We start from the raw sequence: 15,286 nt of genomic DNA, 5'->3' as shown, positions 1-15,286 counted from the left end.
TTTTGATTGAAATGGCATCAGGAGAGTTCATGGGTTTTTTAGCGTAGATGTCTGCTGTCTCGTTTCCGAGGATTTCAACGTAATAAAGTATATGCGCTGTTATGAGAAAACATTTAAAAAAAAAAATTAAATTAAATAATCTGTTTTAAATAAAGAGAAACAAGTATAACAAGATTTTTGTTCAGGTTCTATCATCAAAAATAATTTTGATGATAGAAAACAATCAAGAAGAAATATTCTTCTACTATGATAATATGTTATAAATAATATCGAATAACTTTTTCATTTTATTAGGAAATTTTCTTGTTGTTAAACGAAAATCGTATCCTTTTAAACTTATTTTACCAGTACCCTAATTGTTTATACATAAATTAAATATAACTAATAAAATAAATTGTAAAAAATACCTCTCGATTTAAATTCTAGAATTTTAGTCAAGTGTAAACATTCCTCTGTGTATCAGTTCACTAACTTTGATGGTTGGAATTACAATTTAACGACCTAAATAGGCGTTAAAATGGAGAAACTGCTTTTAAGTTTTTGAATTACCTTTGAAATAGATTTTTTATTTTTAAGTGATCAAAAAATGTCGAGTTTTTAAATATATATATATATATATATATAAATGAAAAAAGTTAATAATGAAATCATATTGATTGCGACAGATTGTCGACTGCCAATATAAATGTTAATTTAAGAGCAGACGATTGAATACTTTAAAGATGCATTTTAAAGATGAATTCATTTTTTCAACGTTAATATATAAAGTAAATTTTTTTAAAAATGAGATTAACATTTTATATAATATTTTTTTGGTGATATATGATAATACTATATTCAAAGAATTATCAAAAACCAAACATTTAATACATAAATATTGTTACTAAATATACTCTCTACAACTCTGCTACGTTTTTCTTGTAAACAAATAATAATTCAAACATTTAAAATATACCCACAAAGACACGAGTGACAAATATTACATTATAAGACTGTGTCGTACAAAATGAATTCTTGGTTATATGGTGGAAAACAGTGAAATGCTGGTAATTATTGACACAGCAATAACTTCAGATTTTAGAGCTTTCACATAAAATTGTTACACATGAAACGGCGATTCATTATAAGTACAATTTCTCTACAACTGAACTAACTTAAATAAATAATCGTTACGAGAAGTATATAGCTTTTACAAAATTAAATTTCTTTTTGAGTTCCTTCGCGTTCTTAAAGGTAAATAACAATTTTTAATAATTATAGGCCATTTGAAAAGTTGCATTTAATTTATATATTATCATGTGAAAATTAACATTCGCAGCTCGTTAAATAAAAAATGTTCAATGGTCTATACTTTTATAAAGAATTATCTATAAAATAGAGCTCTTATATCTAGATTCCAAAATTTAACAGAAAAATATTATTGTCAACTAAATTAACTTACCAAAAGATTAATAATTATTTATGCAATATATGGCTTTTAACCATAATAATATTATACTTCTAAACATCCAATAAACTGTTACTAAATAATCTATGTTTACAATTAATACTATAATGCTATATGGTATTTCATTTTTTAAATACATTTTATAACTTATACGTTACAATTTTAATTTACAAAAAAATATTGCTTTATACCTTTTCTGAATGTGTATATTTTTTATTAGTTTATACTGGTTTAGAATGAATAAAGAAAAACGATAATTTTTTACTTTCTACGTTTGTCGTAAGACTGTGTATAAACTTTGTTATGTCTACAATTCATTGGTGTTTCATAATTTTTAATATAAAATTAAGTGACTTTGATTGTTAGTATTGCATTATTTGTTTAAATTTGAAAGCGTTAATGATTCATTTCAATCCAAAAATAAAATGTCTTACTTAATAAATAAGTAATATCGTAACTCAAACTCATCATATTAAAACATTGTAAAATATAAATTGTATACGTTTAAATTAAAATTAATAAAACAAAAAATTTGGAATTTAATTTATCGAGACGTACAACCTATATTAAGAAAAATCACGCTCATAATTACATTTTAAAAATAATAATCGTGTATAGTAAAAATATCGATAGCTCCATTGTTCGGTTGTTTAACATTATTATTAATTGACATATATGACAAATGTATGAATTGTAATTTACATATTTAAATATATATATATATATATATATATAATACATACATTTTTATTTTTTATAATAGCAATAATAACAACGAACCGCTAGTGTTTTGCACAGTTTAATAAGCTTTTTCCCTTATGATTTAAGAGCTTTCTTAGAAAATCAAACTACGTGAGTAAATATTACACTTCGATAACAAAAATATTTGTAAATAATGCTGTCCAGGTAAACTACCAACGTTTCATAAAATATAATTTACTAAACAAAACGAAGGAATACGAATTTTTTACACTTAAATAATAAAAACACGTCATTCTTCTTACTTGAAACAAAAATGGAAATATATTTTAACAGAATCATTGAATATAATCGATTAATTTATACAATTTTTATATAATCATTTATATATAGTTTATTTCAGTAGTTTTGGATAATACACTCAGTAATCTGCAAAGCGGATTTAAAAATACATTTATCGTGCTACAGTAATTAGATTCTTTTTTGTATTACATTGTTTTATAGTAAATATATTATGTTTCAAAACCACACTAAACATTGAGATTGCAAATTAAATTTCAAAATCATTACTTTAAGCGTGTAAAAATTACTGTACACATATTTATTTGGAAATATAACAACAAAATATGTTACAATAGTTTCATCATTGTATAGTTTTGATTAAATTTAAAATATTAACCGATACCAGTAAAACCTATCTCAAAAATGTTTTTTTTTAATTTTTATAGTAATAATAATAAAAATTATTATTTTCTGTTATATATAAAATATAGGAAAGTTTAAAGAACAAAATTGGTAACAAAATTTAAAAGACGATGCGATATTAATTTTTACGTACGTGTTCTAAGAATTTTCAACCAACTTTTTTAAATGTAAATCAGTTACAGCCAAATGGTATTTGAATATTTTGACGTAATAAGAACTAACCTAACATACAAGTAAATAAAATAATACTTTAAACATTTATAAGTATATTTTAATAATCATATATTTTCATGAGTACAATACATATAAACTAAGCATGTCAGCTTCAAAAGCCTACATCAGTAGTCTCAAACTTAAATTACCAACGGGCTAAAAATATTTACATCAAAGATTCGCGGGCAAAACATCTTTTTTTTAACTCGTTTTAATATTAAATCTAAAAAGAACTAAATAAATTAAGATAAAATGTATTTCTTTTATTTACTACAATTATAAAAAAAAGTTGGATATTATACTGTATATTAATTTTTTTTTTAATAATCATAATAATAATAATTTATTTTTATTTTCGAGCAGCACTTGATATTTGACATCTCTAATTTTGTACCAGACTGTCAAAATATAATATATTTTACAAAACAAAAAAAAAATAAAAATTGTTGAAGAAATAAATATTCATTGCGGGCCTTATCGAAAGGACAGCGGGCCACTTGTTTGAGACCACTAGACTACATCATATCTATCAGATTTTATCCGTAACTTGGTAAATATCAAATAATAGATATTAATTCCCTGTCTTTTCGCACAGACCAAACACATTAATTTACATTTTATGAAATTTAAGTAAGGCTAAGCATTGAAAGCTTTTGGCTCCTTGAAACACAAATATTTAAAATACTTGACTTTAAATGCACTAACAAAATTATTAAAATCCAGCGATTTGAGATACTAAAATGAATAAACAAGTATGTAATTTGCATTTGAAATGTAATTGGATTTGCTCTTAAAAAAAAAAATGTGAATAGCAATTCGAACTTTTAAGTAGGTATTGTTATACGATATTCTTCAATTTGAATTTATTTTAACTTATAACGAAGTCACATACTTTTTATAAGAAATAAGTCGTCAAAATCGTTCAACATTTAGAAATGATTAACCTTCAATTAATTAATTAATTTCTGTTTCAATTTAAACATGGTAGAAAAGTTAGTTTCCCTAATTTTAATATTATTAAATATATTATGTAAATTAAAAACCAATTATTAAACCAAAACATAATTAGGTATAAAACTGAATTATTGTACTTAAGGGAAGTAGGTAGGTTAAAATATATAAAAAAAAAAAATAATGAAATTATAAACAACATTTTGTCTGGCATCTTTGTGCTCTTCAAACTATACAGCTACTCTAATACAGTCAACAGATTACTTTTTCTTCGAAATCAACTTTATATTATTGAAAATACATAAAGTTCAAGTAAGTTGTGAATTCTATTGTCCAAAGTACATATTTTGAACAGAATTAAAATATTTCCTTAGGTAGGTTTTCGCAATATCCCTTGGATAAATCGTATCAAACAATAAATACTAGACTTCAATAACTTTTTCTATAACATCCATATGTGATTAGATTTACGACTTAAATGCATAAGATAAAGTATTAAACCCACTTTGTAAATTCTTTCTTAAACCAAATTGTTTCTTTTAAATGTATAACGTAATGCTTTGCTAGTAAATAATATAGCAACAATCAATGTACATTCCAATACGACTATACCCAAAATTTAATATATAGCCCATAATATCACATAAACAGGTTACTAGAACTTGGTACCCTTGGCGAAACAATATTCTTTAATACAATAATAAAATTTAATAAAATCTAAATAATAAAATAGGCTAATACACATCATTATTTTTTATTTCTAGGTAATATATTTATATAAGACAAATATCGTTCAAGATTACTTACTTAGCAAAGACGGCCATGTAATATATATTTTAATTATTGTATTTTAGTGGAATTTATTAATTGTATCTTAAGAACTTAAACATGGTTTGGCATTGTACATGACGTATTGCGATCAATAAAATTAAATTTTACGTTTTAAAATATAAAAGTTGTAAATATTTGAATTTTATTTTCAATCAGACCAACTTCGATATATTTATATACAGTATTCTATATTCAAATTAATAATAACTCTTCGACATTATTTGGAATACAAATTAATAATTATATGCACCCCTTGGTCCTTAATTTCACATACGCCTATACATTTAGATATCATAGTCTCACGCGTGACATCGTTTTAGTTCTAAGCTTAGTGAATAGTTTTTATTTCCGTAATCACTCGCCTTTGGGCAGCAAAAATAATATCACGGTTTCTACTACGATCAATATCAAATGGTATTTGAACAATAGAAAAATGGATATGGTTGACAATATCAAAAAACTTTCTTTTTTTTAATTCTTAGTCATCTTCTAAAATATTTACCTTTAAATCGTTAAAATTTTTAGTTTAAATATAAGTTAGGTTATAAAATATTCTAAAATCGTATTCATCATTTAAATTGAAAAAAAAATCTTGGTATTAAAATATTATAACAGACTAAATAGAAACGTGTTATTATTTATTGTTTCACAAAATATTTAAAATTTATTCGTAGCTTATGGTAACATAATTTAAAATATTAATGCAAGTTTAATAATTACAAAATATTCTAACCAATATATAATAGGTTTGAAAAACCCACACTCAAGTTTTAAAAACATGAATATTAATAAAATAAATATCACTCCTAAGTGTTTTTGAATAAGCTTTGCTTATCACTAATTTCAAATTTTAATACAATACATACAATTATTAACCTTGTGCAAAAATAAATTAAAAATATAAATACCTAACACTTATTTTAAATTATTTGTTTATTTTTAAATTATAGAACTTATAATTTATTCGATTAATTATTACAAAATTTGATAGCACATCTAAAAATTGTAATATCAAACAACAACTAAACAAAAAAATTATAATAATTAAATAAAAATAATACATGAAATGTTTTTAACAGTTCTTGAACATCAAATATTAATATTTTAATAACATGTTTATTTAATTGAAAAATATGATTTCATGGTCAGAAATATGTTAACATTTTCTAGAATGAGGTTATTTTTTGCAGTTAATAAAATTTTAACAGTGTTAAATAAAAAATAATTTTAAATATAATTAAAAATTAAAAATAAAAATAAATAATAAAAAACTTCTAGTTTTTGGCAATAGAGTGAGAGAATTTACATAAAAAAAATCAATGAATATTTTATCTTGAAGAAAAATAAACAAGAATAATAACTTTACTTGTAAATTTTACTAAACAATTTAATATTTAATGTGACTCTGTCTTAAAGGAGTAAGAAATTATGTTTGAGAATGTTTGTATTAATATCTAATAAATAATAATTACATTTTGAAATATTATTTTTAACTTTCTAAGTGTTACAATTTTTATATCGTATATTCATATACTTTTTAAATACTTAAAATTTACTAACAATTGTAAAATTAATACAACATATCTATTATATTTTTACCACTTAAGTAATTAGACTTAAGTATTTCATATATCATACGCTTGCTCACCGAAAAGTTTGGCCAATACTTTTTATTATTTTTTTCCTCAGCTTTTTCAGTCCATTTAAGACCTTCGCTGTCTCAACCACTCCTATCCACCTATTTTTATCTTCATTATCTTCAATTCTTCTTCAGAGATTTTTGTGAGATTCGTTTTCACCCTTTCCAACCATCTTTGTATCGATCGACTCCAGGGTCTTTTTCATTTAGTCTTCCAGTAATCACAATTTTTGCTACCTATTAAGACCTCCAAATATGGTCCATTATCTTTTACTTTTTAGATACGAACTAATAATGGGTTCATCAAACATTTGGTAAATGTTCTGGTTAAATTATCTTACTATATTCTCCGTTCTCAATTAAAGGGCCATACTTTTGACGTAGTACTTATCTTTCAAAAATGTTAATTTTTTCCTCGTCTCTCTTAGGCACCGACCAGGTTTCAGATCCGTACGTCAATATTGGTCGTAAAAATGTAGAATATAGCTATTCTTTTGACCTTCTATATTGTGGTGTTTGGTTTTATAACAATAGCTTTTTCCCATGACAGGTCATCAGTCCGTCGATTAACCCCTACATCTGGAAGACCTAATAGACCTCCCAACCAATTAAAGTAAGAAGAGAATGTTTACTGCAATGCACCGTAAGTGCATTGGACGATGGGAGTCCCACATTCCCTACGCCAACATTTGACCAGTATTATTTCTAGTAAAGAATTTTTCACGTTATTAAAATAAACACATTTTATTTCTAAGCTAAAATTAAGTTATAAACATAATATTCAAAATGATTTAGCAATCGAGTTTGTAACAAATAAGTTAAACATTAAACAAACATAAAACGAAGAACTAAGGAAACTAATACAACAAACTATATTGAATCATTTTTTCGGAAACTAAAATTCCCAAATAAATTTTAATTCATCTTTTATTGATTTTTAATCCCTATATAAATGATTATAAATACACAATTTATGTAAAAGTTTAAAATTAATAAATTAATATAGATAAAAAAGTTCAAAAACTGAAATAACGTAAATTCAGAAGTTAAACTGAAAGAAAATAGATTCTTTTTGTAAGATACCAACAATTTGATTAATTGTTATTTTAATTATTATTATAATCAGCTGTGCTAAAATTAATTTAGTTAAAAACTGCGTTATCGGAATAATATACGAGTGCAACAAAAAATGTATTTCCGTCTCATATTTATATGCCCCATAAAATTATATATATGTATATATACAATATGTATTATACATACACTGTAAAGGCAGTTGTATAATAGTGATTATAATATTTTAAACACTCCACTCTTCGTTTTCCGTTTCTTGAAATAAAATAAGTTTTCATTCTTGAATTCTACCATCGAAAAATTGATATATACGCTCATATCTGCGCTGAAATCTTACAAATTCAATAAATGGATGTCATAATCTAAACAATAAAACTCAAAAAGTATTATCATTACTGTGACATGAAAAAAATGCCGAAGTCCAAGTTAAATGATAGGTGGTAGAGTAAGATGAAACCTTAGTAAAACGGAGAATACGAAACGTAGTCTTAGCAAGGACTTGGCAATAATGATGACGACTGCGACGTATAGCCGTAGAGAATATCTCTGTCAACACAAAACTGTCACTTTGACAAATGGCACTTTATTACCCTTTCACAACTCATTTCTATGCATTATTATGCATTCGTGATAGAACTATATGGCTCCCTAAACATAAAGGTTTTCTCGAGAGATGTAAAACTGTTAAAATCATCATATATAGATTATGTAGGATGTACTTATTATATTTTACGTTTTTAAATCAAGACCGATAACACTTATTGTATTACTGTATTAAGAATAAATTGGATGTGTTTGTTGTTTCAGTTTGTTCTCCGACCTCAGGACCATGTCTGGCACAGCTTTAATGTACATGTTGGCAAATATGTTTTTGACGCAGTTATTTTATGTAGTTGGTGTCGGCGGAGTTCAGGTAATATTTCGTTATTTAATTCGTAATTAATTTTGAAATTGTATTGTTTATTTCCATGTATTTAAGATCAATGATAGTATATGTTTCCATTTAACATATTAACATATCCATGATTTTGTTATTTCTATCAAGTATAATTAATCATATAAATCTACCTCCATCAAAATATCCATAAAATATTATATTGTTATTTTCAGAGTTAAAAATTAACTAAACAAATAATAAAGTTTTCGTTTAAATTCTTAAAAACTGCCTATCTTAATCATAAAAGATAAAAAATAATTTTAAGTTATAAAAAGTTAATCTTCTTTAAACTTTTAATAACATATGTAAATGAATAACTCCATCGATATTTTACTCCAACAAAATTGTTATAAATATGTTAAATATTTATACTATATTTCCTTATGATTTTACTTGTTCTACAAAACTATTTGTCCTAAGTACTCGTATATAACAAAATGCAATACTTAAAAGTTCAAAAAATTAAAGTTAGATGGCGCTTTATGTATCTAATTGGCTATAACGATTCGTACTAGAGATGGAAAGTCCAGTTCAATTTAAGGAAATGTTCATTAGTTCACGTTTATCAAAATTAAGAGTTCAAATGGACTATTCTTTAATTCATATAGTTCACCAAGTTCACTAGTTTAAATGATTAATACTATTTAATTTCACAAACAATTGAACTATTTCTCTTATCACTATTAGTATTTGTAGGTCCTACAAATAGTCAATTAAAATATCTATTATCAATAATTACATCAAATACTTTTCAATGTAGAAACATATCAAAAGCACACTATGTTTACAGATTAGTTAATTAATATATATATTCTTATTTATTTCTTTATATTTTATGGTAATATCCGATAAAATTATTTTCTTGAACAGTTACTATGATGCAAACATTGCAAATAGCCGTTTTGAGATTTTTAACAACAAATTGAATAGACTTAATAACAAATAATAAAGACATAATATGAAGTTCACGAAATATATTACAGTTTAGAGTACACAACGCAACCGATTAATTTTTTGATCTGTAAACTATTAGATTACAGGTATTGAAACAGTTCAGAATAGTTCACCAAAGTGAATAGTTAATTTGAACTATTCGTTCACAAACTTGACATTTCTAATTCGTACTATCTTTGAATACGTAATTTAAGTTAATGAAACAACTATTATACATATTTTCAACTAATAATGATAATTTATCATCACATTAAAATTTTAAAATCCACCCAAACTAAGTATCTAAAGTATCTAAATTATAGAAATATAACCGATTAAAACATGCCACAAATTAATAATTATCGGGATAAAAAATCCAAAATTATAATTCCTAATGAATTTGAATTTCATATAATTATTAAATAGTTAATCCGCATCAAATAGTTTTAACATTTTAGACATTATCTAAGATTTTTTTGTGATTAACTGAAAAATGTGTTAAAAACAATAGTTAGCTTTTAATAAGGTTTTTCAAAAAAATTTACCATATAATTATTTTCTATAGCAATAAACCCTAACTAAGTGATAACCGCTGGTCAGTGATAGACTAATTATACTAAGACATGATTTTACCCGAATAACTTCACAAGGATTCAAAAAATATTTAGGTTATGTTTATCAATTTCAAATGTAATTTAATTTTTTAGTAATATAGTTACCATAAAATAGTTTTATTAAGCAAATTAAGAATAAAACAAAGTTTAAAAATAATCAAATTTTTTACTCAATTATTTCTAGAATTTTATTTTTTAAGTACCAATTTTTGTCTTAATAATAATAACATATAATCATGTAACAATAGCCAATTGATAACACGAAATGTACGTTTATAACAAACAAAACATTTTGGAATAAACTATTTTAATAACAATACATGGTTAACTTTATATAATGTGTGATTATTATAAACGGCTTATACATATTATAGTAACGTGTAACATAAATCATTTTATTTCTTCAAAAATTTAAAATAAAAAATTATTTGGCTATTTATTTTTAAATTTTCTATATATATTTTCTCCAAACAAGTAGAAAAACTAGAAAAATCTACGAAAATTTTAAATTAATTTCTAAGTAAGTTTAATTTTTATTTTAAAACTGTATATAAAATAAATAAATAAGTAGATAATTCTAATTATTCCAGTGACTTAAATATATGAACACACATAAAGTAAGAAAAATATTCGGTTGTGGGCTTATAATTTGGGTACCATGAATCGAGTGATAAGTGCAACATTGACATACGTTTTACGTGAGAGAGACCATTTTGCATAATGCACGGCTACAAAGTTATTTTTATAGCCTCAAATCTCATTGAATTTCAATAGTCAACCCAGGAGGATTCTAGCATTCAGGAGTAGCTAAGTAGCGGTTTCTACCTCTCTATTATGAAATATTTATTCGGGTCATGGACATCTTAAGGGTTACTACTAAACTTATAAATGATAGTAATACTAAATAGTAATAATAAATAGTTAAAATCGTGTATTTTTTTTAAGATGGCAGTACAACATTTTCGCCCCAAAAGTATGGAAGCTTTGCACTGTCACATTCAAAAGCACATATTTGATGGATAGTCGGTACCAGTTATAAATTCCTACAATTATTTGAAATTCAGTGCACGCAACGGCTCTCGTAATACTTTATATATACACTGCAATCCTACGTCAGGTTTACATTTTGGTGCAATTTTAATATCCGTTTTACTTTATCACACTTTCTTAAGACTTAAGTAAAAGAAGCAAACTAAATAAATGCTTGGAATTTAAATCGCTTAAATTATTTAGAAATTAGTTAACTTAATTTAAATCATCAATAACTTGAACGAGTATTTTAAAACATTATCTTTAAAATTAAATGGATGTCAGTCGAACATTATATTATTTTAATAAACTAAAGCACGCGCGTTTATTTGAATATATATCAATTAATCACATAAAAATATGCCAACAATCGAAATATAACACAATGTAGGTATCCGGAATGTGTAGTCGGCTAAACCGCGGTAAAATTAATCTTTTTTAAAAAGTCGATATGTAAACTGAGGCAAAAAAAATGTTAAGATTTTACAATCTACGACAAAACCAATAATATACATTATACAAGCTGCTTCATGTTATATACCTACGATATTATACACTATATGGTATGTAATAAGTACCTATGTGTACCTATGCACTGAAGTGACAATATAACATAAATTTATCGATATGCGTACATAAGTACACATAGGTACATATTACATATTATATAGTATATAATATCATAGGTAAATAAAATAGTCACAGCTTGTATAGTGTATCTTATCGTTTTTGTCGTAGAATGTATAATGTTAAATTTTTTCTTGCCGCAGTTTACTCATCGACTTTTAGAAAAAAGTTGATTTTATTACAGCCCAATCCGCATAAGATTTTTAAAGGCATTTCTTTCAAAAAATATGTTTATCATTAAAAGTAGTGATCGATATTTACAGGAGGATAATCTTTGTTTATGCCTGGCGTTTGGAATACACTACCTTCGTTTGGCCGTCATCAGTTGGTTGTGCGTGATGACGTACGATATGCTAATCACGTTCCGAAACAACGTGAATCTCAACCCCCGACCGGAACCAGTGAACGTGCTTATATCGAGATTCGTCAAGTACAGTGTGTTCGCTTGGGGCGTGCCGTCATTGTCGGTGATATCGGCCAGCGTGATGCGAGTGACCGTGAACCATCAGGCCGTGAACAATCTTAACCCGTACAACTGTTGGTCAGTATTGAATACACGCGCAATGTACCTACGTTCGCACGCCCTGTATTTCTTGTCGGTATTGAAACGGCCGAAATCGTTTAGCGTAGAAAAATCATTGCTAGTTTTACTTTACCGTGGTCACACCCGTGTGGTTGCACGTACGTGTGAATAAATCTGTTGCTTTTACTGGTGTGAAAAAAAAACCGAATGGGGCAGGAAGTGTGAACACCGAGTGGATAAGACATGGGGAAATTTCCGGGCCCCTTGTTGTGAAAAGGTTCTCGGATCCCACGTGAAACAGAGGCGTATTTAGATTTACTTCTGGAGGTGGGAGGGGGGAAACTTAAATTTTTTTTCTCTAATTCAGACTCAAAATTGAGAAGTAAAATTTTCGATAATATTTAAATCTGGTGAATCCTTAATATTTGTGGTTTTTTTTTTTTTTAATCTAATGCCGAATCCACTTAGAATCGACTTTTGTGTAATTCTTTTTTAACACCTGTCTGTGTCTTGAAAGTTACGCTTATTTTTTATTTTATTTTTCACTAAGTATGGACCCGACAAAAAACCCAATTCAGTATTCACAGCCACGCGTTATTTGATTTCGTTATAAAATTATCCACATTAAAAAAATTTGAAATTTGTGCGACACATATAATCGATTCCTTAGATGAAGATTAATGTGTAGGTGGCGATCGCCCCTTCGGTCCCCTCCCCTAAAATACGCCCCTGACGAGGATCGGCTAACCGAACGCGCGTGCTCATGTTTCAGGTTCTTCGAGAAGACCATCTACAACGTGACGTTCGCGGTGCCCGCGCTGTGCTGCTTCGCCGCAATAGCCGACTCGCTGATTCGTAGCTGGCTGACCGCCCGGGCAACAGTCGGCCTGCAGGTGGACAAGAAAACCCGGCTGAAGATGCACCGGAAGCGCACGCTACAGCTGCACCTGTACGTGAAGATCGCCACGCTACTGTTCGCGGTCAACGTGTTCGGGTGCGTGGCCAGAAACGGGTCGCCCTCGTCCGACCCAGTCGCGTGGATCGCGTACAACGTGGGCCACTCGCTGCAAGGCATACTAGTCGCGTTGGCCGTCACGTGCAACTGCCAGGTGCTGAAGATCTACACGAGATCGTTCTCGCGGCGCCGGCGGCGGCGGCCGCGCAACGGCAGCGCCACCGCGTTGTTCGACAAACGCGACAGCGACATTAGCGACACGACGTACTTGCAGAACCTCACGTGGGAACCCGTTCCGCTGCCCGTTTAGATAGTGGCGGTATTTGGGAAAAAAAAAAATCGTCGGAAGAACAAAAATTAAAATTATTTTAAATGAACAACAATAAGAGTTCGGGACACCGTGTCCGACGAGGATAACCCGCGGTAGCCCCCAGTGGCCGAGTGGTGGTCGAGCGGATCGGGCCACATCTGTGGCCGCGTGCATTATATCCTTTTTTTTTTAAGCACCATGATACCGCATGGAACCTTCCCACGGCCGCCACTCGGTCACCAACCCCTTAGAACGACCCCTCTTCCCTCCCACACTTTCCGGGAACGCATCTCATTCGCAAGCTTGTGTTGTGCACCCTCGTACGATCTTACGATAGTAATCACTGGTCTCTACACTCATCCTAGTCGTCGATCGCTTTACAGCAATAGCGTGTGATTTTTTGCATAGTACGTCACTCTCCCGCCATTTTTTCGTATACCAGCATTTACGATAGCCTAATATGGGTTTTCCTTCAATACAACAACCTCCGTTCTCAGATGTTCGTAGTCACTAGTTGAAAAAAATCATAAATCACTACAACACAGTGTATTTTTTTTTTTTTTTTTTTTTATGTTATATGAACGTTAAAACAATTATGATAGAAATGTAAAGATTTCTAATTTAGACAGGTTAGACACCAATTATAGCTTTAATCAATCAATTGAGAGGTTGACAACTAAAAATGAACGAGTGAATTACTAGAATAAAGTTGTATTCAATTTACTGAACATGAATCACCTTATTATTTTTATTCAATTAAAAGTATATTTAAATTTTTAATGTATCGTACACTATTTTAAATAATGTTTATAATAATAAGCTCCAATCGTCGTAACTAGAGGCAAAGTTTGGTTTTAACAGAAGAAAATCATGCGTTGATCGGCTAAAATCATCGACATCAAACTATCCGAGGTACACGACCTTCTAGTCGTCATGTACTCGACAATCGGTATATTGTAATATTAATTCTCTCTTTCACTTTCGCGACTAGACTTCATCCGGCTAAGAATTTATCATAATACCGTAATGCCGAGTTGTAAAAATTACAACATATATACATATATGTCATATCAAGCGTAGTCACTAGTCCAAATTTATCGTTAACATGGATTCGTACAAAGTCTTAACAATTAGAAAAAAGACTTGAAAATCATTGACCACTCTGATATTTTCCCAACTCATTAAAAAAAAACTATTTACTTGTTTAAAAATATGTACTCATTCATAGTATATAAACAGTTAATAAACACGTATTTTTCTTTTATATTACAAAATAATTCTGACAGAAAACACATTTTATCGAAGAAAAAAAATATTATCACACATTTTTACTATTATTATTTCAAACAATATTTATGAATACAAAAATGGTTTATTATTAAATCATAACCTCAACAAAAAAAATCAGCATCTCCATTCCACCGAATTTAAAGACCTAGTTAATTCTATACCTCTGCATGCCCCATAATGTTTTACTTTTTTTTTTTCATTGTTTTCAAATAACAAGCATCATACTCTTCACAAATATCCATAATAAATCACATATCACAGTGCAAAGCTGGTGAATATTTTAGACGGATAATGTCAACATCACGTCTAATGTATTAGATGAATTACCCGTATGTGTTATATTCTATATTTTAGTGGATTGTATTCAGTTTAATATGTATCATAGACCACTAAAACAGATATATATTAATAATAATAAATCTTAAACAGTAGCGGTGCGTGAATAAAATGTACGGGGAGACTTTTAATTTTTGTTTAACAATTTATATACATTTTTACTTGAAATATTA

General features: G+C 27.8%; 1 protein-coding gene across 2 annotated transcripts in view; it reads left to right on the top strand.

Annotated features, from left to right (window-relative positions):
• Window positions 1–14,813, top strand: part of LOC112686015 (adhesion G protein-coupled receptor E2-like) — a 170,363-nt gene extending 155,550 nt beyond the window's left edge. For both annotated transcript variants that reach the window (XM_025558117.1, XM_025558124.1), the window contains exons 2-4: window positions 8,367–8,472; window positions 11,963–12,240; window positions 12,995–14,813. In XM_025558117.1, the coding sequence (XP_025413902.1) occupies window positions 8,367–8,472; window positions 11,963–12,240; window positions 12,995–13,487 (877 nt within the window). In that variant the 3' untranslated portion in view covers window positions 13,488–14,813. The remainder of the gene's footprint in view (window positions 1–8,366; window positions 8,473–11,962; window positions 12,241–12,994) is intronic.
• Window positions 14,814–15,286: the final 473 nt, after the last annotated feature.

This window comes from Sipha flava, unplaced genomic scaffold (genome assembly GCF_003268045.1).
Source record: "Sipha flava isolate LNK unplaced genomic scaffold, YSA_version1 107_pilon_pilon, whole genome shotgun sequence".
Lineage (NCBI taxonomy): Eukaryota > Metazoa > Arthropoda > Insecta > Hemiptera > Aphididae > Sipha > Sipha flava.
The sequence above is the reverse complement of the archived record's forward strand: the minus strand, read 5'-3'. Positions and strand labels throughout refer to the sequence as shown.